The sequence below is a fragment of the Bufo bufo genome, chromosome 1, assembly GCF_905171765.1.
Source record: "Bufo bufo chromosome 1, aBufBuf1.1, whole genome shotgun sequence".
Classification (NCBI taxonomy): domain Eukaryota; kingdom Metazoa; phylum Chordata; class Amphibia; order Anura; family Bufonidae; genus Bufo; species Bufo bufo.
Genome location: NC_053389.1, coordinates 797,622,456 through 797,646,218, shown reverse-complemented (window position 1 = coordinate 797,646,218; position 23,763 = coordinate 797,622,456). Strand labels below are relative to the sequence as shown.

General features: G+C 44.9%; 1 protein-coding gene across 1 annotated transcript in view; it reads right to left on the bottom strand.

The window, feature by feature from the left end:
• The window catches only part of LOC120988554 (A.superbus venom factor 1-like), a 413,068-nt gene that overhangs the window by 42,743 nt on the left and 346,562 nt on the right, over positions 1 to 23,763 (bottom strand). Inside the window, exons 27-30 of the mRNA XM_040416077.1 lie at positions 18,474 to 18,624; positions 18,156 to 18,319; positions 17,518 to 17,676; positions 17,352 to 17,411 (exon numbers count right to left, since the gene is read on the bottom strand). Coding sequence (XP_040272011.1) covers positions 17,352 to 17,411; positions 17,518 to 17,676; positions 18,156 to 18,319; positions 18,474 to 18,624 — 534 coding nt within the window. The remainder of the gene's footprint in view (positions 1 to 17,351; positions 17,412 to 17,517; positions 17,677 to 18,155; positions 18,320 to 18,473; positions 18,625 to 23,763) is intronic.

Here is a 23,763-nt window from a genome sequence, read left to right as displayed (position 1 = left end):
TAAATAATTGATTTTATGGGGAAACAGTTCTTTGGCTCAATTGCTATTTATTTGTTTTGATGATTAATAGTAGTAGCTGGGCGATGCAAGTGGCTAATTTATTGATAGGACTATATGTGATGGAACTTCAATTCAGCATACAACATGTGCACCTCCAGCATACCACATGTGCAGGGCACGTTGGTGTCACGCTGTTCTGCACCTACCACTGAGGAAGGGAGAGTGAATCTACCCGAAACGCATATGGTGAAACAAGTGAATTTGAAAAACCTCCGATAATACTGTATGGCCATACAGAAGAAAATTTATACAGTAAAGGATTAATTATTCTTATCGTCGAAAGCTGCACCGAAGGAAATTGCGGAACAGAGTGGCAACTCCCACGATCTTTGGAACTCCCGCGAAATCTAAACCAGCTTGCTGTATGGAGTGACTGAATAAGCCGGCAAATATTTAAAGCTCCATTGAAGCAATAGGGAGACAGCAGACGCTAGACGGTAAGCCAAATATCGATTTATTCTTCGATTCAATGCTTATATCGACCTTAAAAGGATATGCTATAAGAGACTTTTCACATTATCAGGATTCCTGTGGACACTTTATGAACATATTGCGCTCCCAGTGAATACACCTACAACATTTTCAGTGACATTCAGTTTCCCAAATTGGGATAGAGCTCTAGAAGAAAATACCTTCTCTTTCCCAAATAACAGCATATATAAGATCTGGACAATACTTGAAGTTTCTGGTGTGATATATATTATTGAGTGGTATTGAATATTCTATCGAATATTCCAACATTGAATTTTCTACCAATCAATCTATCGAATATTTTTATCGAATATACTTTTATCGAATATAGTATCGATTATATCTACCACAATATATGTGATTGTAATGTTGTATATTATTGCTATATTTTTCTTATAAATTTTATTACTTGTATTTTATGGGGATTTAATAAATATTTTCTGCATATGTCAATTTGGTTGCCAAGTGTATGAGTGCCCGCTCATTATTCTATTGTTACATTTGCCTTTTAAGAGAGGGTGGGGTGATACCCTCTATATGAGCTTGTAGCACAATACTATAACTACTTGCTAGTAAGCCACCACAACCTACCACTATTTTTCTGTTCTGCACCTAGTTTGCCTGGGCGAACGGAGTAACACAGGGGACGAACTGCTCCGCGTCCTTCCTCAAGAAATCGAATCCTGGCTTTCTCCTCGCCAACTGAAAATCAGAACCATGATCATGGACAACGGGAAGAACATTGTGTCGGCGCTGCCCATCAAGGAGGGCTGAGCCATGCGTCCTGCATGGTGCACGTGTTTATTCTGCTTGTAAAGAGGTTCCTGAAGTCTTCCACCCATCTGCAAAACATCCTGAAAATTACCAGGAAATTCTGCATTCACTTAAGCCACTCTTACACTGCAATGCACACCCGTCTTGAGTTGCAAAGGCAGAATGGCGTTCCCCAACATTTGCTTACAGTATATGCAACATTTCCACCCGTTGGAACTCCACCCTCCACATGTTTGACTGACTATATGAGCAGAGGAAGGCCATAAACAATTTCTTTTTCTTGATGATGCAGATAGACATAAGCACTCCCCTGTGTAACTTTGCCTGTGGCAGCTCATGTGTGACACCTGCCATTTGCTCAGGCCACTTTATTTGTCAGTAGCCAGGACTATGTGATGAAAAACATCATTCCACTGCTTCATGTTCTGGAACAGATGGTGCCAAATATGGCTGGCCAAGGGACAAGAGACATGGCACCTACATCTCATGGCCACATGAGCACCGTGGAGGAGGACAATCACGCACAAGCAATATATACAGAAATAGGTGGTTTTTCTGCACAAGTGACAGGAGAGGAGGAGCAGGAGGAGCTAGAGGGCGATGAGAAAGACCTGACAGATGACCCCGACTCACTGTGGCAGTATGCAGTGGAGATGGAGGTAGGGAGTCCCTCTGAGTCCCTTGCGCAAATGGCCCGATGCATGCTCAGTTGCTTGCGTAGTGACAGCCAAATTATCATAATTAGGCAGACGGATTACATTTCCAAAATGGGGGGTCTTTTTACCACCCGCTGAGTGGGAGGATAAATTCAACTACTATCGAGACATCCTATGTAGTCAGGTCGTCATGAATTAATTTGGATCTAATTTTTGGGGAAATTCGGCAAACCATCCGAATGGAATTTTTGAAAAATTCGCTCATCTCTAATTATTATTATAAATATCAATCAGTGATTCTAGGTTGTCTACAGTGCCAAGAGAGAGTCTGCAATAGTCTGAAAACCATCTCTTATCTGATTGAAGGCTCAGGATGTTCCTTTACAATACCGAACACAGCAGCTCTCTATCATCTCTATAAAATAATGTGTGTATATATACAGTTAGGTCCGTAAATATTGGGACATCGACACAATTCTAACATTTTTGACTCTATACACCACCACAATGGATTTCAAATGAAACAAACTAGATGTGCTTTAACTTCAAACTGTCAGCATTAATCTGAGGGTATTTACATCCAAATCAGGTGAATGGTGTAGGAAAACAGTTTGCATATGTGCCACCCACTTGCTAAGCGACCAAAAAATAATGGGACATAATATTAATCATAATTCAAACTTTCACTTTTTAATACTTGGTTGCAAATCCTTTGTAGTAAATTAGAGCCTGAAGTTTGGAATGCATAGATATCACCAGATGCTGGGTTTCATGCCTGGTGATGCTCTGCCAGGCCTCTACTGCAACTGTCTTCAGTTCCTGCTTGTTCTTGGGGCATTTCCCCTTCAGTTTTGTCTTCAGCAAGTGAAATGTATGCTCAATCGGATTCAGGTCAGGTGATTGACTTGGCCATTGCATAACATTCCCCTGCTTTCCCTTAAAAAACTCTTTGGTTGCTTCTGCAGTATGCTTTGGGTCATTGTCCATCTGCACTGTGAAGCACCGTCCAATGAGTTCTGAAGCATTTGGCTGAATATGAGCAGATAATATTGCCCGAAACACTTCAGAATTCATCCTGCTGCTTTTGTCAGCAGTCACATCATCAATAAATACAAGAGAACCAGTTCCATTGGCAGCCATACATGCCCACGCCATGACACTACCACCACCATGCTTCACTGATGAGGTGGTATGCTTAAGATCATGAGCAGTTCCTTTCCTTCTACATACTCTTCTCTTCCCATCACTCTGGTACAAGTTGATCTTGGTCTCATCTGTCCATAGGATGTTGCTCCAGAATTGTGAAGGCTTTTTTAGATGTTGTTTGGCAAACTCTAATCTGGCCTTCCGGTTTTTGAGGATCACCAAGGGTTTACATCTTGTAGTGAACCCTCTGTATTCACTCAAGTCTTCTCTTGATTGTTGACTTTGACACACATACACCTACCTCCTGGAGAGTGTTCTTGATCTGGCCAACTGTTGTGAAGGGTGTTTTCTTCACCAGGGAAAGAATACTTCAGTCATCCACCACAGTTGTTTTCCGTGGTCTTCCAGGTCTTTTGGTGTTGCTGAGGTCACCGGTGCATTCCTTTTTTTTAACAATGTTCCAAACAGTTGTTTCGGCCACGCCTAATGTTTTTGATATGTCTCTGATGGGTTTGTTTTGTTTTTTCAGCCTAATGATGGGTTTCTTCACTGATAGTGACAGCTCTTCTTGAGAGTTGACAGCAACAGATTCTAAATGCAAATAGCACACTTGAAATGAACTCTGGACCTTTTATCTGCTCATTGTAATTGGGATAATACGGGAATAATAAGGGAATAACACACACCTGGCCATGGAACAGCTGAGAAGCCAATTGTCCCATTACTTTTGATCCCTTAACAAGTGGGAGGCACATATGCAAACTTTTGTAATTCCTACACCGTTCACCTGATTTGGATGTAAATACCCTCAAAATAAAGCTGACAGTCTGCAGTTAAAACACCTCTTGTTTGTTTTATTTCAAATCTGACCTCAGGTAAAAGAGAATACCCATACTGGAAGAGTGTGGAATGGCAGATCCCACTACCAAACCTATCCACCAGTCCAAATAAAATTCAACTCAGAACAAAATGTAAACAAAACTGCCTCAGCAAACTACACTTTGTTGAAACCTCTGCAGCTTTCTGGACTTTATTTATCTGACCCAGCTGAGGTATCTGGGTGGGATATACACGCCTTCCAGAACTTATACTGTGCACATAACCACATATCCCCTACCTCTTCTTCAGACTGGAGATCTGAGCATTTTTCGACATCGAACAGTGTCCTCCGGACTATGTAGCCAGCATCATACGTTTCCCTTTATTCTGCCACACCCAGGCCAGCAGAACTCAGTTTGTCACAAATAATGACTTTCTACTCAGTAGATAACGCCTAGGGGACTCCAGTGCCCATCCAATGGCCAGATACTCTCTTTCTACTCTTTTACGAGCGACAATGATGCGCTCTTGCCCGTTTTGATTCTCTACTTTCCTTTCTCTTTGACTCAGCAGTTGGGTCAGCTGCTGATTGCGCAGCTCTAAGCTTTTGCGGTATTCTAGATTCAGATTGCTGTGCTCCACCTGTAAGTCAGACAACTGCTTCTTCATTTCCTCATTCTGATTCTTGAGGATCCTATGTTGTGAACTAAGAGCCCCATAGCAATTAATAGAATCTTGCTTCTCTTTGTTCAGGGCCTCCTGGGCCTTTAGTTTATAGACTTGTGCTCAGTCTTTTCTTTCTCTTCAGCAGTGGTTTCCTCAGATTTGGCGGCAGTTTCAGAGTCCTCTGCTTCTTCAGTGGCTTTTCACACTTCGGCAGACTCTCCTTCAGAGGCTCTGCAGCATCTGAGGAGTTCTCCCACTCCAACTCATCAGCCTTAACATCGGTTTTTGTCTCTTTGGAGTCTCCATTCTCTTTGATAGCCTACTCATCCTCCTCGGTTATGGCATTATATACCGGCACCCTTAATTCCTCCTTTTCTTTCTCATCAAAGTTGAAGGTACGGGGAATATTGGGGTCCTTATCAGACTCTTCATCTTCTTCTGGCATTCCCTCCAGAGGGTCACCTAGGACATTGTTCTCCATTTGTGCACGCTCCCGGAGGGCCATCCCAGAGAAGCAGACAGCCTCTTGTAACTGACAATTAACTTGTTTTCAATGGTCATTTCACTTAGACCATTGTGTTCAATGTGCATCTCGCTCAGAACTTCCAGAACAAGGGGAAATCATGGCCCAATATTACATCATGCATGAGTGTATTTGCAACTACAAGTTCATAAGTCCAAATGAGGTCTATGAATAGGGCAGATTTCTTTAAACCTAAACAAATTAAAAAGGATGAATAATCCCTTTGTATCATTATTCCATTTAATTCACAATATAAAACGGTAGAAAAAAAATCATTAAAAAACACTGGTATCATCTGTTGCAGGACAAAATTATAGAACCCATTTTAACCATGAACCCATTAATAAGTTATACAAATGTTCAGAAAACTACTATTACATCAAATTGGTTGTCTTTAAAGGGATTTTTTAGATGTGGGCAGTGTCACAATTGTAAAATGAAAAATTTTCCGAAAAAAACTGACAGTTCACTCGACACAGGGTTCTTTTCAATTAGATATTAGAGATAGTCTTACCTGTAATTCTGTGGACGTCATATATCTATTAGAATGTCCCTACCGTAAACAATATGTGGGCAGAACAAAACGGCCCTTCAAGAGGAGAATAGCTGAGCACATTGCCAACATTAAAAAAGGGTATGAGTTACATTCAGTCTCCAAACATTATAAGGACTTCCACAATAGTGATCCTTCCACACTTAAATATGTAACATTTGAAAGAGTGAAAAAACCTTGGAGGGGAGGTAATCATATATGTCAAGAGTGGAGTCAAGGAGAATGTTCAAATATAACACCCTAGCCCCTAGGGGCCTCATTGCGGAAATGGAGCTGTTTGGTTTTTGTGAGGGGCGGGATGGGGGCGTTATAAGAAGACCAACTGGAGATCTGTATTAAGACAGATTGCCTGGATTTGTGGGAGGGGCTGAGGTCCGCCTCCAGCCTATTTAGGGCACGCCCCTTACCTGGCTCCTGCATCATTGAGGTCTGAGCTTTTGAGAGAGGAGGTCGCTTGTGGAGTTCCTGGAGAGTTACCTGCGAGTCGCTGGATTTCTGGGAGTTTTCGTTGCCATCCGTTCTGGATTTGGAGCATTTCGGTTCTATTTTTTCCGGCTTCACTCAGTTCACTGTGTGTCACGTTTGCCCGTTAGACTGCGAGTCATCCATATGGTGCAGCCGGGGCCTCACGGTTGCCCCCTGTACCGGTTCAATTCATTTCACCAAACGCTGCACCAATGTCACTGTTTTCTCGTACAAGTCACCAGTATTTCATTTCTGTCACGCCTTGTTCATGCTCAATTTGTCCACACCGTACCACTATTCCGGTCGGCCCCCTGCGACAAGCATGCAGTCGTTTTCTTGGGCAATCCCCCATTTCTGTTCATTTCATTTCACCAAACGCTGCACTAATGTCACGGCTTTCTCGCACAAGTCACCAGCTTTTAATTTCTGTCATGTCTTGTTCATGCATAAGGTATCTGCACCGTATGACCACTCCGGTCAACACCCCTGCGGCATGCGGGCAGTGGTTTTCTGAGTCATCCATACGGTACAGCCGGGGCGCGCGGTTGCCCCCTGTACCGGTTCATTTCATTCATCAAACGCGCACCAATGTCACGGATTTTTCATACAAGTCACCTGTATTCATTTCTGTCACGCCTGTTCATGCACAATTTGTTCACAACCGTACCACCATTCTGGTCAACAGCTCTGCAGCAGGCGGCCAATGGTTCCTGGGTTAATCCTCCATTTCGGTTTGTTTCATCTCATACACGCTGCACCAATGTCACGGCTTCTCGCATCAATCACCGGCATCTCATTTCTCTCATGTCTTATTCTGGCGTCTTCCCACAGTACTAACACTCCGGTCAGCACCCTGGTGGTTCCGGGCTCATTCCCCATTTCTGGGTCAGTTCATATCACCCCACATCATCCACATTCATGCCCCCCCCCCACTCATGTTCATGTGCACGGCTACAGGTGCCAGCTGCGGTGAACCTGGTACACCCTCCATTCATGTCCGCCTCCACTGGGCATACCGCTGCCACAAGCATCCCCTCCCCACCGCCTCCTTCCTGTTCCGCCGCTCCTCCTGCCGGCCGCGTCCCGGTGCCTGCCCCTGTACCATTCCATTTCACAATCATTTCACTCATGTCACGGTTTCTCGCTCACAAGTCACTTGCATTTCATGTCTGTCGTGCCTTTTACGAGGCACAGGGGACACGACCATACAGCAGCCCTACTCCAGTCACCACCCTGCAGCAAGCCAGCCCAGGTTATTGTTCCTGGGTTTCCTCCCATTCCAGTTCAGCAAACCACCCTGCAACTCACTTACATTCATGGCGCCCCCCCCCCCCCCTTTCATGTCACAGCAGGGCCCAAAAAATCACACACTTGCTCACATGACCTTGCGCAGCTGAAAGAGCCACACTGCTCACACCCTTGCACGCACGCTGCTTCGGACATCCCCTCCCCACCACCTCCTGCCTGTTGCCGCTCCTCCTGCCGCGTGGCCGATGGCGCCCGGCCGCGTCCTGGGGCCTGGTCTGCGCATGCGCGGCCGGGGTTCTGCGCATGCGCGGCGATTTCGTTGGCGCATGCGCGGTGTCCCGGCGGCCGTGGGGGGGGGGGGGGGCTCCGGACGAATGGGTTCACAAATAAATGGCTTTCATTTCACATGCTCCAAATGTCACTCCTCACACACAGTCACAAATCTTCCAAGTATGTTCCACATGATTCACTTTCACTTCACCTACACGTTCATGGCCCCCCCCCCCCCCGGTCATTTACGTGCGCAGTCACGGGGGCCAGTGGCGGTGCAACCTGCACACCCCCCATTCATTTCACCTCCACTGGGCTCACCGCTGCCCTGACATCCCCTCCCCACCACCGCCTGCCTGGTTACCGCTCCTCCTGCCGCGCGGCCGATGGCGCCCGGCCGCGTCCTGGTGCCTGGTCTGCGCGTGCGCGGCCGGGGTTCTGCGCATGCGTGGCGATTCCGTCGGCGCGTGCGCGGTATCCCGGCGGCCGTGCGCGTCGCATCTGTTGCGGGGGGCCGCCGTCGGACGGCAGGGGAGCCTTCCAGCACGCCCCTCCAGTCATACACACCCCAGCAGCCCCAATAAAAGAAAGGGAAACACCATCTAACACCTTTGGAATAAACATGGAAGATCATGAGCCAGGCCCTCCTGTTCAAAATCATGCATGATCTTATAAATGCTCGTCTGGCTGGAAGGGCATAATTTCCCATACGCACTCAGCGGCAAAGTGACTGTCTCAAAGGGGTTCTTCACCTTTTTGTTAACGATGATCTACCCTTCGGATGGGTTATCACCTATTCATTGCATCATAATCAATGAATAGGTGGGAATTGCAGGGACACGGTCCAAAATGTTCCATTAAATTGCAGGCACGCGCTTTCCGCCTGGCCATGGCCACACGGCACGCACTGGTCTCTTTCACACCAGGCGCAAGCTGTCATTTCATGAATAACCAGCCTGTTTTGCCTTGCACACAAACCCTCCTTGTTAAAACACCCCACCGCCATTAGGTCAAACAGCCCCCAAACATAAACATAAACCCACCACTTTGCCCCAGGGTAAAAAAAAATAAAAAAAAATAAATAAATAAAAATAAAAATAAATAAAAAAAAAATTAAATAAAAAAAAAAAAAAAAAAATTCAAAAAAACGGGAAATCCATACAGTCCGCACGATCACACGCTCCGCCACGTAATAAATCACAGGCCTCATTTCGCACATCACCCGCACAGGCGCTGCATTATTGCATATTCACGTCATGATCCTCTCGGGTCATGCTAATGTTTATACCACAGTCCACTCTCGTCATACTACTTTCTGTTACCAGGTACGTACACCTGCTCTTAAACGATTTTCTCCTTACATTTCGGATGGTCCCGTCACAGAAAAAAAAAAAAAAAACGAATTAAAGGACACAGACCAATATGTTCCATTGGATTGCAAAACGCACATTCCCACTTGTGCATGGCCATGCGCCACGCGCTGGTCTCTTCTCACACCAGGCGCAAGCTATCATTTCATGAACAACCGTCATGATCCTCCAGGTCATGCATATGTACCATGTACATTGTCACATTTCATCACACTATTTTATGTCTACCCTCCCCCTTTTTCAGGCGGTCAACCTATATTGTATTTTGCACTACCGTGTATCCGGAGAATTTTCTTACCACCAGGTACGTTCACCTGCTCATTTAACAAAAGTCTTCCTTACATTTCGAATGATCCCGTTAGGGTCAGTGTGCTGGCTTTAGGGGCACCATCATCCCACTAGGTTACCCCCTTCTTGGCTTCGCCAGCAGTTAGTGGTCCCGCGAGGCCGACACCCCGCCTAAAACGTACAGAGGCACCCGCCCAACGCGCCACCTCGTTAGTAAGCCGCCTCGCGTGTTGCATTGAGAGGGCCTCACCTGTCACTCCCTTCCCCTAGTCCTGTCTTACAGTCACCGAGAGGCCAACGCTCCTGCCACTACCACAAGTGGCCTCATTAACCCCTCGCGCCAAATCATAGGTAGAGCCTCTCAAGCCGCTTGGCAAATTAGCAGGGCCTCATCTGTCACCATGCAAGTATAATTTTTTCGCCATCCGGCCTAGCTAGCTTGCCAGCACGATCCTGTGTTTCCCCAAGCTAATCAACTGTTTTGTTTTACCATGTCTCTGGAAGGGATAGAGAACTTCTCCCTACCTGGCACCCCTGCTAGATCCGTCACTGCTACCCAGGGAGATGGTCTAGCCAGTCCAGCACCCATCAGATCCTGGACAATCCCGCGCATAACGACGGAGTTAAGGTGACGGCTTGTTCCCTTCCCCGCCACGGCGAGGAGAGCAGAGCTTTTCCGGCTGCTGCGCACACCAATCGATAACAGGGAGGCAGGGGAAGGACCTAGCCAGTCCAGCACAGGGGATATACATACCATGCTGTCCTCTCTAAATGTCATCCATGTCTAAAGTCAACGCCAGGTTGGAGAGGCTGGAATCGGTCACCGCGACCCTCTCCCTGGCAGGGCCACCACCGGCAGCGTCACCGGCGCCGGCCGGATTGCCAGTGATCACGTCGACCGTTAGCTTGGAGGACCAAGAAGTCAGCCCGGCGCACATAATACCGGAGGAGGAACCTGGGGTACCCGTCGCCACCAAGAAGACAGAAGGGCCAGACACGGTCATCACCTTTCCTGGGTACCCAGTTGGATTCAGCCTCAATGCAAGCCAGTTTGCCATCCGGGAAGATCCAGGACATTCTCGCCCACATAGACAACTACCTTCAACTCAGCACCGGCAGCCGAAAAAAACGGCAGTCCCTGCTGGGCTCCCTGATCTTTGCCATGCGCATCCACCTCAGGGTCGCTCATTTATATCACCGCTTCTGCACCTCACCCCTTTTTTCCTACACGACTCGCACGGGTTGTCCCTGGATGCCCACGCTGCGGCAGGTCTGGGCATGTGGGGGAGATTTCTGTCCACCTGGAATGGTGGGAGCTTGTTTCTCCCTCAGCCGTCGGACTCTTCCCCCTCTATCTGGTCAGATGCGGCATCTACCACAGGCTTCGCGGCCATTTTTGGGAACGATTGGCTGTGGGGCAGCTGGCCTCCTGCGGTCCGGGGTTTGGAGAGATTCTCCACTGCCTCAGCGCTTTTCAAGATCTACCCCATCGTGGCGGCTGCCGTAGCGTGGGGTCATTCATGGGCAAACATGTCGGTCCGTTGCTATTCAGACAACCATACGACCTGCCAGTTCATCAACAGGATCGTTCCAAATCTCTCACAATCGTGAGGTTTCTGCGGAGACTTCCTTGGTTGGCCACTTGCAATAATTTCTTCTTACATTGTTTCCATGTCCCGGGGGGTGTGCAATACGGCAGCTGACAATCTGTCTCGCGTCAAATTTCAGGCATTTCATCAAGCTCTCCCATCAGCGTCACCCACGGCCTCCATCACTCCATCATTTCAAACAGCTCATTCTGGATTAGAAGGCATCATGCGGCATAGCCAGTCTTTGTCCCACTTAGCACTATCAGACGATACACATAGAACATACGACAGAGCGTTCACACTATTCAACAGGTTCCTGTTGGAACACAACATCACGCACCCTTTTGTCATGACGTCTCTTCCGGGGTTGGCTTCTTTTGCCACCTCAAACTCAAATGTCATACAACACCATCAAACTATATCTCACCGGCATTTCAACATCATATGCTAATCATACACCCCAATAACATCAGCTTCATGTCCTCGCACCAGATCAAATCCATACTCAGAGGATTCAGGAAACGGAACCCGCACGTCCAGCCCAGAGGCTACCCATAATCAATCATATCTTCAAAGCATTATCCGACTTACTGGACGCCACGCCTCTTGAAACAGATGCCAACTCCATCATCAAAACGGCAATTTACTTGGCCTTCTACGGATTCCTGAGTTCCGGGAAATTCACTACAGCCTCCACGACCCGAACCTCACCTTGTCTTCTTGTCACCCACGTGTCAAAACACATGGTTCACTACATCCTGTCCTTACCTCACTCCAAGAATAGTCAGCACTTACCCGTCAACATTTCATATTACCCCACGCACAACAGATGGTGTCCAGTCAGGGTCCTGGATGCTTACAATCAGCGTCACAAGTTCTACCCTCTCAACCGCTACTTCAACTACATGGTTCGGTACTCACCACCACCACCTTCATGACCCATGCCGGGTCATCCCTCACACAACTAGGCCTCAACGCAGCCAACTACTCAGGGCACTCCTTTCGCATTGGAGCCACGTTCACGGCCTCCAGTGCCAACATCCTCACTCATGTCATCAGGGAATTGGGGCGCTGGGAGTCATCCGCTTACGCACAATACATTCCCAATCCAGCACAAGAGTTAAGAGTGGCTTTCCAAAACATGTCGGGTCAAGCTATTGATACATCAATTGGCTACAATAAACTGGTTTATTTCCATTTTTGCCCTCTTCTTTCTCAGGCCTACCTCATCCTCGGTTTCGGCACACCACAACCGACTGCACTCATTCCCTGCTTTCCCAGGGCTCTTCACTGTACTACCGTAAGCCCCTTACACAAGTATTAAGGCAGATTGCCTGGATTTGTGGGAGGGGCTGAGGTCCGCCTCCAGCCTATTTAGGGCACGCCCCTTACCTGGCTCCTGCATCATTGAGGTCTGAGCTTTTGACCCTCCCACCACTCCACTCATTTACAACTCATTTCTTCCATATCTTTTCCTTGGGTAGGCCCTCTTCTTTCTCAGGCCTACCTCATCCTCGGTTTCGGCACACCACAACCGACTGCACTCATTCCCTGCTTTCCCAGGGCTCTTCACTGTACTACCGTAAGCCCCTTACACAAATATATCTATATGTGCTGTCTCCATCCTGTATATGAACATAATTCCCTGACTAACCCTGAGTTCACAACGAGTAATACCGCAACGTTCTGAATATAGGACCAATAGCGATGGAGTAAAGAAACCACGTGAGACGCCACGTGGGACGCCACGTGTGAAGACAGACACACACACAGACAGCGAGCGGACCTGAACACACCAACGCGGACTGAGACTGGGTGCAGAGACCGGTGCAGAGACGGGCGCAGGACTGGTAATGTACGGCTCTATAGCCACATTATATAAGATATATGCGCTAACAAATTCTCCATGGAGTATAACAAGTTAATTTGAATACTCTATTAATCAAAAGGGATCTTTGAGAAACATATATTTGGTGTTAACATTACAGTATTAATATATACTTATCATCATTAACATGAACTTACCAACTTTATTGCTGATCGCGTTGGAATAGGATATACCTCCATTTTTTGGTATGAATTGACAATACTCAATTCCATTCGAGGAATCGACATCCAAATATTATATTGGAGTGTATATATACTCAAGTTTCATTTACGCTTTAATCTATGGTCTGCATATAGAGATCTGTAAATCCGGCAAAGAGATCCATGACTTGAAGGCTGATAAATACAGTGGATTATATTTCTATAAACACCGAGGCCTCTGGATATATACCCCGGACTTCATTAGAGCAATATAATTGCCCCAACATTTTATACTTTTTATTGCTTATGTATTTTTGTTCTGTTTGCTGATCTGCTTTGTTTTATGTTTCAAATAAATTTTATGGGATATTTTATACTGTCCATGTGACACCAAATGTTTTGTGTGTCCTCCAATTAGCATACAAATCTCTTTCTATTTCTCAGCAACATAGGCTTTGTTGCGGAGTGAGCACCATCTCTTTATCTACCCAACTGGTGGAGCCACTATCTATTTTTCTCTACAACATTACATCATGCATGAGGGTATTTGCAACTCTAAGTTCATAAGTCCCAGTTCCCACTGGAGTCTCACACTCAGTGAGAGACACAGGATAGCTCTTGCTATCCCCATTTTGTCCAACACATAGTCCTCAGCTACCAAGCTGGCATGTACCAGGCTTATCTGGCTCCCTGTGTCCAACAACGCTTGGACTGGACTGCTATTCACAACAATGTCACACATTTTTGTCGCAGTCTCTAGTCCAGATGTCTTAACACCTACCGACTCGGCAGATAGCGATTGCCGCTGGCTCACACCACAGTTCACGGCTTCTGAGGTTCCAGGGCACTGGTCAGCAACATGCCCAACCTCCAGAGCCTTGCTCACTATCACTTTGGCTGCTAAACAAGCAATAACAGGAACGTACTTACCCATTGACGTCACAGGCTTGGCACTACTGGGAGATGAGGGTGCTCCAGGAACATCTTTCCAGAGGTCATCAACCTTTTTTTGGATCTTAGGAACCTCCGGCCTTTGTTTCTAGGTGCAACGATCACATGCAGACTCCTCAATGCAGTGGTTGCCATGGGAAACACCTTGGCCTTAAATCCCGTCTTTTCCAGGACGATGAGTCTGACACTCTACTGAAGACTTTTCCTCTGATTTTCCAGCCGCACAATTTGAAGCACTTTACGCCCGTTGGTTGCCCTTAGCAATGGCACACATCACCTTTTCCTCTGGAACTCCAGGCACATCACCGACACCTTGGACCTTTACAAAGTGTCCCTTCAGCATTGAAGAATTTCTCTTCAGGGCCAGCTGCAGTTGCGCCTCCAAAGCCTCTCGCTCTGCATCAAACCACACCAATTCACTTTGGGTGTAACCAATCAGCATGGCCATGTCTTTCTGCTGCTTTGACCGCCACAACCGTCTGACATATTCCTCTATGAGACCCATGGTAACAGACAGTCCTGTCGCAACAAAGTCTCTGCAACTGGGCTTCTGGCCCTTTAAATCTCAGCAAGTTTTTTTTCTTGCAACACAGCATCCTCCACCAATTGTAAGGGATCGTTCTCTCTCTCAGGGGGTCGCAGTCACAGGCTTTTTTGCAGACCATCGGATTTCATGTCCAAACTGGTGCTTTATTGTGGCACCCACACAAACATAAGCATCAAAATGAAACAAACACCTGCCTGTCTGGGCTCTAACTAATACACAATAGTTTCCCTGACTCACCTCTAAGCACAGGGTCTCAGGTTCCAAGCCTTAGCAGGTCTGCTCATCAGACACAAGTCCAAAATCTGGCAACTAAAATTTAATGTGGATAAGTGCAAAATAATGCACCTAAGGCGTAAAAACCCAGGAGCAGAATATAAAATCAGTGATACAGTCCTAACCTCAGTATCTGAGGAAAGGGATTTAGGGGTCATTATTTCAGAAGACTTAAAGGTAGGCAGACAATGCCATAGAGCAGCAGGAAATGCTAGCAGAATGCTTGGGTGTATAGGGAGAGGCATTACCAGTAGAAAGAGGGAGGTGCTCATGCCGCTCTACAGAGCACTAGTGAGACCTCATTTGGAGTATTGTGCAGTACTGGAGATCATATCTCCAGAAGTATATTAATACTTTGGAGAGAGTTCAGAGAAGAGCTACTAAACTAGTACATGGATTGCAGGATAAAACTTACCAGGAAATATTAAAGGACCTTAACATGTATAGCTTGGAAGAAAGACGAGACAGAGGGGATATGATAGAAACTTTTAAATACATAAAGGGAATCAACAAGGTAAAAGAGGAGAGAATATTTAAAAGAAGAAAAACTGCTTCAAGAGGACATAGTTTTAAATTAGAGGGGCAAAGGTTTAAAAGTAATATAAGGAAGTATTACTTTACTGAGAGAGTAGTGGATGCATGAAATAGCCTTCCTGCAGAAGTGGTAGCTGCAAATACAGTGGAGGAGTTTAAGCATGCATGGGATAGGCATAAGGCCATCCTTCATATAAGATAGGGCCAGGGGCTATCCATAGTACTCAGTATATTGGGCAGACTAGATGGGCCAAATGGTTCTTATCTGCCGACACATTCTATGTTTCTATGTTTCATACGGGAATGGATCCGGCTTCACATAGCCTCGTGGCCCCTCAGCCACATACGGTCCAGCAGCCTCCAGGCTGTGACCACACCAGCACCCTTGGGGGGAGATGGTCCAGAAGTCCTTCCGACTCTGACTGTGCGACCCTCTTTCTGTTGGCGTCGCTGAGCCCCCCAAAGTTCAGGCTTGACAAAGCCTTGTGGCCCCTCAGCCCTACTGGCTGAGACCACACAGAGCCTCTGTAGGCCTCTGTTTCCAAGTTTTCTCTCTCCCAGACTGACACACAATGCGTTGGTTTTATCCATCCTTGATTACAGAAGGCCTCATCTGCGATGACCTCAGGTAAAAGAAAATACCTGTACTGGAAGGGTGTGGACTGGCAGATCCCACTACCAAACTTATCCATCAGTCCAAATAAAATCCAGCCTACAACAAAATGTAAACAAAAATGCCTCAGCAAACTACACTTTGCTGAAACCCCTGCAGCTTTATGGACTTTATTTATCTGACCCAGCTGAGGTATCTGGGTGTGATATACACACCTTCCAGCACTTATACTGTACACATCACCACAAAATATATATTGCCGAAACGTTGAGTCACCAATGGGTGAATAAACCACTATTTTCCACATTATCCTGGAGTGCTGCACTATTATTTGGACTGGATTTTTGGGTAAGCTTGCCCTTTCGAGCCTGCACCCGCAGTATTGTTTATAGGTTGGTGCTGCCTTACTTTTCTTATTGTATGTATATATATATATATATATATATATATATATATATTGGGTAATCCCTCTGGTAGGCAGGATGAGCAATCTCAGAACAGAGGCACCAAAAAACAGATCTATATAGCAGATGAAAAGGTTTCTATTAGTTGGGGTCGATAGTTGTGGTGAAGTCTTCTGTATTGCTAATCAGGATGTCTAGAGAAGTGTTTACAGTCACTTACATTTTTAAGGCATCCAGAGGGCAGATGGACTCTCCCATTCAAATACAAATACTACAGTAGATTGGATAATAACTGGTTTGAAAGTCTCCAGTCACAATGTGCAAATGACAGGAGAATGAAGTTGTCATTACACGCAAGTTGTGGGAAAATGCGACACATTTATTATCCTGGCGCATATTGGGAGGGAACACACACAGAGATCAAAACCAGCATTTGAAGCAGGAAATATTTGCTGATAAGAGGGGGGAGTGAGTTCCAAGATCCAAAAATTGGTATTAAACATGGGCAGAATTTGGCACAGGCACAGGTCCTGGGAGTCTTCCTTGGAAGGAGGTGGCCTGTGAACAGTGTTGCCAAAAGGAACCTGATTCTGGTAGCTATATGAATGATTCTGCATTACTGAATGGTTATTATGCGTTATTAGGTTGTGTAATATTGTTTGTTGACTGGTTTTGTTTTTGTGATTTATTTCCAGGATTCTTTAAGCCAGGAATCTGTGAAATAGTGTTGTGTTTTAATGATTTAATGGTGTTTCTGTCCCACATATATAGGCTGTGTTATAGTTTGTTAAATATCTGTTTTATTGCTTAAAGTGGTTTTCTTCTATGTTATGGTAATTGGTTTATTTGTGACTTATCAATAATAATGCTGCACGATTGACTCCGTATATACTATATTTTCTCTTTATTTTCAATATACACTTTCGTTGGTGTGCTTTCTTTGCTGACCACCCCCTATAATTTACGTAGGAATATTTTTGTTGCTCAATATTATTATTATCTTATTTAATATTAATATTGTCGATAATCATATTTCTTGCATATAGAGATCGTCTAAAAAGGCCAACCCCTTCAAACACTGGCAATATTTATTCTTCCCTTACCGTCAAAGTGGCTTTACCTTTCCCTTTAGCAGTGACTATAACGTCTCCAAGTTCATTTATCTACAAAGAAATAGATTAAGTCAAGACAGTCCCAAGAAATTGTATTTCCATTCAACACCACTGACTTTTCTTTTACTACTGACCCATCACATCCTTAGGTTCTTACCTGTCTTGATCTAGCCACCAAGGCGTTTTCCAAACTGAGACGATAATATGTACGCTCGAATATCTTAGGGTGTTTGAGGGAGACATCCATGTCCAAGTCTTTGAAAGCTGGTACATCCATCTGGTACTGAGCAAGGGCTTCAAACTGCATCATAGTGGACTAGAACCCAAGAGTTAGAGAAGAATTATGATATTGACAGAGCACCACCCATAACCCCAGCATATAAAATAATGATACACTAATTAGAAAGATGTTTCTGTTCATAAACTGTGAGATGATACTGAAAAAAACAGGAGTTATCTAAAAATATGTTTTTTTGCACAATCATAACAAAAAAGTTTTCAATGCAATAAAAAGTAAATGTCTGTGAGACTCTCCACAATGTTCCACTGTTCGATCTTGTCAACATCGACCAACTAACTTGTTCTTTTAACTCATTTTAATTCATTTCTGTCATGTTTCATCCTTTGTTTATTTTCATTTTACTTCTTCCTTTCTTCCTCAATTGTAAAGTGCAGCAGAATATGTTGGTGCTATATACATACAGATTGGTATTGTGTCAACATATTCTCTATTCTGTAGATTTACAATAACTCCAGGAAATAATTTTCTCTAGAAGACCTAAGGTCATGACTTACTTGTGTGGATCCCAGGATTTCCCCATAGTATCTCTGCTCAGTTAGCCATTTCACCAGTAGTCCAGCCTTCTCAAACTCCTTCAACTTTAAAAGGGTGAGAAGTGCATAGGAGGTAGCCTCAAGGGTTAAGAAGCGGGAGCCTGGTTCTTCCCAGTGGGTGCTTCCTGAGTGAAAATGTAGATACAATAAAATGAATAAACAACCTACAGTATGGCTCACCTTAATGTATCTTCTATCAATAAAATGACATCTAAAGAACTTCTAATAGAAAGCATTCATCTAACATAAAAAGAAAATGGATAATTTCTAGTCCTCTACCTGTAGATGCAGCCATTAGTATCCTGGAGTCCTCAAGTTTGCCAGCTTTAGCCAGTGCATAGGAAGTGATGGCGATGGAGTAGGGTTTCTTCAGGGAGTGATAATGATCATTTAAATATTGTACAGCCTTTTCAATGTTTCTAGGTAGAAACTGTATAGGAAATAACCATGATAATAAATTGTTAAATATATATGTACAATATCTGTAGATGGTATACAGTACTTGAAAAATATTTGTTCAATATGTTCCACCATTTGTGTTTTGAGCTCTATGTTGCTCATAGGTGAGTTGTTACTGAACAGCACACCATGAGGTTAGTCATGGTACTGCAAGTGAAAGATAGTAAATGCTATAATGGCTTAAAAGGTTATCAAGATGAATGAGCTACAGAAAGTGATAAAGTTTTAAAGTGTTAGAAGACACATTGAGGCATGCCACACCTATAGTTAGGGGTTTGATGAACTTTTTTTTATAAAAGCTTCCCTACATGTAATAAAATAATAGAAAATCCAGTACTATTCACTTAAACCCCCACTGTTTTCAGCACCACTGGTGATGTAGTCGTATACCTTGCTTTACCTCTCTACCTAATCACTGGCCCCAGTGGTGATGCGCATTAAACCTTACTGCAGGCAAATAAAAACATCCCAACAGTTAGGGCTAGAGTATAGGATTTTTTTTAAAACACATTTATTTATTTTTTAAAAGGGGAATCTTTATTAAGGGAAGCATTACCTGTAATTAATTAATATAAAAACAAAATTTGAAAAACTCCCTAAAGAGTTAAGTGAATATTTAAAGAAAAAAAAATACAATGCAACAGCACTCTGCAAACCAAATAAAGTACAAAAAATGAATTTAATGCTAATGCTACACTTATTAACCCCTTCAAGAACAAGCTAGTTTTTACCTTAAGGACCAGGCCATTTTTAGCAAATATGACATTTGACAGTTTATGTGGTAAAAACTTTAAAACGCTTTTACTTATCCAGGCCATTCTGAGAGTTTTCTCGTCACATATTGTACTTCATGACAGTGGTAAAATTGAGTCAAAAAATTTCATTTGTATTTATAAAAAAAATACCAAATTTACCAAAATTTTTGAAAAATTAGCAAATTTCCAAATTTCTATTTCTCTACTTTTTATAATAGATAGTAATACCTCCAAAAATAGTTATTACTTTACATTCCCCATATGTCTACTTCATGTTTGGATCATTTTTTGAATGCCATTTTATTTTTTTAGGGACGTTAGAAGGCTTAGAAGTTTAGAAGCAAATCTTAAAATTTTGCAGGTTGTTACAGATGCGGCGATACCTAATATGTATACTTTACATTTTAATTTTTTTTCATTTAACACAAAATAAGCATTTTTGAAACTAAAAAAATCATGTTTTAGTGTCTTCATAATCAATGAGGAAACCGGCCAGCACTCGCTCCAAATTGCACGCTGCAAGGGAGAGGAGCAACCCCCAATGAACAATGGAACAACAAATCCCAACAGCTGCTGGGATTTGTTGTTCCATTAGTGTCTCCATAGGCTGAGAGCCATATTTATTTTTTTTTTTTGGGCGATTATCTTAGGTAAGGGCTCATTTTTTGCAGGATGAGGTGATGGTTAGATTGGTACTATTTCGAGGGATTACACCAGTATAGATGATTATTAGAGACCACCAGAATCAATTAGAAGTATAGAGTAAGTGATCAAAATTTAAAACTTAACATTTAATATAATAAATATAGAAAAATAGGTCCCACGATAATTGGATACAAATATACAAGAAAAAAAGGAACAATGCGGTGGTTCGCCACACCGGAAGTAAAGTACAATCAACCAGAACACATTAAAGGAATATGCAGTGCTCGGCGGCACTCAAAAATAACCAGGTAGTCCTACCGCTCTGATGAGATGCTCCTTGGTATCACAACTGCCTATCCAGTGCTGATGGATGTACACACCGTTGTTGACGGCAGACGTGTAATACAGGGTTAGGGATGCTAGGTTTGCTGACCCTGATGATGCCCTAGGGCCCTACAATGACCTAAATGGCCTGACCACGGATCCCCATGATCAGCCAATGCAGGAACCTACCCCTGGAATTTGTGCGCCCTAGAAAGCCCTCGGCTGTCTGATCCCTACACGCATGTTTCGCAGACAAAGATGAGTGAATAGCTCATCAGGGGAAACACGGGAGCTTGGGCTGAGATTGTGCAGGGGACGCTGACAAAAGTATCAAATGCGAGCACTGCACAGAGGCAAAGTTTGACCACAGTCCAGATATGGAGATATGTGGCCAGACTAACTGTAGGGTAGATAGGGCAAACTGATACTCGACCCCTCTCCTACTAATACACTCCTGGCGCATGGGCTGATGTAGCCTGAGGTAGCGCTCAGAATCGCTACCTTTTAAAGAAAGAGCCAGCCTCAGAAGGAGGCTTGGTCAGGACACTCCCACCTGTCTCAGACGATGCGATGCGCCCACGCATGCGCAGATGGACGGATAGCATAGGGGAAGGAGGTCACTCGGCGGACGCCTGTGAACGTGATGACGTCACCGCGCCCGATCTCGTTTGCTCGCACGAGACCATACGGCAGTTGCCAGGCTGCCTAGATGAAACAGCTATAGTTAAGCTGCTCATTCAGGCCAGTGGGTAAGACCGTGCGTAGGGTGTAAATCCAGCGGGATTCTCGCTGGAGTAAGGGCTCTTTCACACTTGCGTTGTCCGGAAAAACGCAAATGAACTGAAAGCATTTGAAGACGGATCCGTCTTCAAAATGCGTTCAGTGTTACTATGGCAGCCAGGATGCTATTAAAGTCCTGGTTGCCATAGTAGTAGTGGGGAGCGGGGGAGCAGTATACTTACAGTCCGTGCGGCTCCCGGGGTGCTCCAGAATGACGTCAGAGCGCCCCATGCGCATGGATGACGTGATCCATGTGATCACGTCATCCATGCGCGTGGGGCGCCCTGACGTCACTCTGGTGCGCCCGGGGAGGCGCACGGACGGTAAGTATACTGCTCCCCCGCTAACCACTACACTTTACCATGGCTGCCAGGACTTTAGCGTCTTGGCAGCCATGGTAACCATTCAGAAAAAGCTAAACGTCGGATCCGGCAATGCGCCGAAACGACGTTTAGCTTAAGGCCGGATCCGGAATAATGCCTTTCAATGGGCATTAATTCCGGATCCGGCCTTGGCCGGAGCAAAAAGCGCAGCATGCTGCGGTATTTTCTCCGGCCAAAAAACGTTCCGGTCCGGAACTGAAGACATCCTGATGCATCCTGAACGGATTTCTCTCCATTCAGAATGCATTAGGATAAAACTGATCAGGATTCTTCCGGCATAGAGCCCCGAGGACGGAACTCTATGCCGGAAGAAAAGAACGCAAGTTGTGAAAGAGCCCTTACACACGATCCCAATCACCACCGCGGATTGGACGCCCAACCTTCTCGATTCCCATTGCCCTCAAACAACCGGGGTTGCCCTGATGGTAATCATGGACATGCCTGGAGACCACAGTGTCCCTCTGATTGGCAATGTCGCCAAGATGCTCGCCCAGACGCCTACGTAGTTCACGCCTTGTCTTGCCCACGTACTCCAAATTGCACTCGCAGGTAATCTCGTAGATCACACCCTGCGTTTTGCAATTAATGAAGTCCTTAATTGGGCCACATATCTCCATATCTGGACTGTGGTCAAACTTTGCCTCTGTGCAGTGCTCGCATTTGATACTTTTGTCAGCGTCCCCTGCACAATCTCAGCCCAAGCTCCCGTGTTTCCCCTGATGAGCTATTCACTCATCTTTGTCTGCGAAACATGCGTGTAGGGATCAGGCAGCCGAGGGCTTTCTAGGGCGCACAAATTCCAGGGGTAGGTTCCTGCATTGGCTGATCACGGGGATCCGTGGTCAGGCCATTTAGGTAATTGTAGGGCCCTAGGGCATCATCAGAGTCAGCGAACCTAGCATCCCTAACCCTGTATTACACGTCTACCGTCAACAATGGTGTGTACATCCATCAGCACTGGATAGGCAGTCGTGATACCAAGGAGCATCTCATTAGAGTGCCGCCGAGCACTGCATATTCCATTAATGTGTTCTGGTTGATTGTACTTTACTTCCGGTGTGGCGAACCACCACATTTCTCCTTTTTTCTTGTATATTTGTATCCAATTATCGTGGGACCTATTTTTCTATATTTATTATATTAAACGTTAAGTTTTAAATTTTGATCACTTACTCTATACTTCTAATTGATTCTGGTGGTCTCTAATAATCATCTATACTGGTGTAATTCTTATTGTAATTTTTTGGCATGGCAGGTTTCCTGACGGTTGGCCTTAATACGGACACATGGCTTGATGAGGCGAGGGAAGTCTTTTCAAACAAATTGTAATGTGCAAAAGAAATTTATTCCCTCCTTTAAAACAGCTTTCAAGGAGTTAAATAAATTATATAAGGAGCATTTATCTAGCTGGTGGGAGGTACAAAGCCTTGATAATTACATAAAACACTGCATTGTTCCCAGGGGCTTAAGGATTTCACTTACCCCTGTCAATAGACAGAGGAGTCCTGGCTTTGGCAACCGCTGGGAACAACTAGCCACCGCCAGCTCCCTCCAATTTATGACCCTGTTGCTTGAAGAGGAGAAAATTTATCTTGAGGGCCTGGGGGAGAAATTGAAAGCCCAGATTGATATCACCAAAACCTTCACCCAGGACCCTGATTTTATTAATAAAGAAAAACAGCTGCAGGCTTCTATAGAGAAATATCAATTTTATCTCCGGGAAAGGAAGCACCGGCAGTTCACCAAAGACCTTGCAGAGTTCAAAGAGAACAAGGCTTACTCTGTTCTCAAAGACAAGGTCACTTTCAGGGAGGTGGCCTCCGATTTGTCTACTACGGAGACCGACCTCTCGGACAGTGAACGTGAACAACCAGGAACATTAACTAGGCGGAAAAACCCATACAGGAGGGGGAGGGGTAGAGGGGGTAGAGGTAGAGGACAACCCCAAGGTTTTTTAGATCAAGCCATTCCATATTCGTTGAGAAACAGATCGAGGACAGGGCCCGAAGTAATAAATCTATCTCAGAGAACATTGAGTACCATCGAAATGGCCGTACTTAGTAAAGGTTTATCCTTTATCCCTAGACGCCGCTTTGACGCCTTCACTTGGACTAAAGATTTGCACCTCTTTATCAGGAAGCTCAGGTGGCGCAAATTCTTTAAACACACGGATGAGCGGCAGTGTCAGGAACTAGGGATCCCTGTAAGCCTTTTACCTGATGT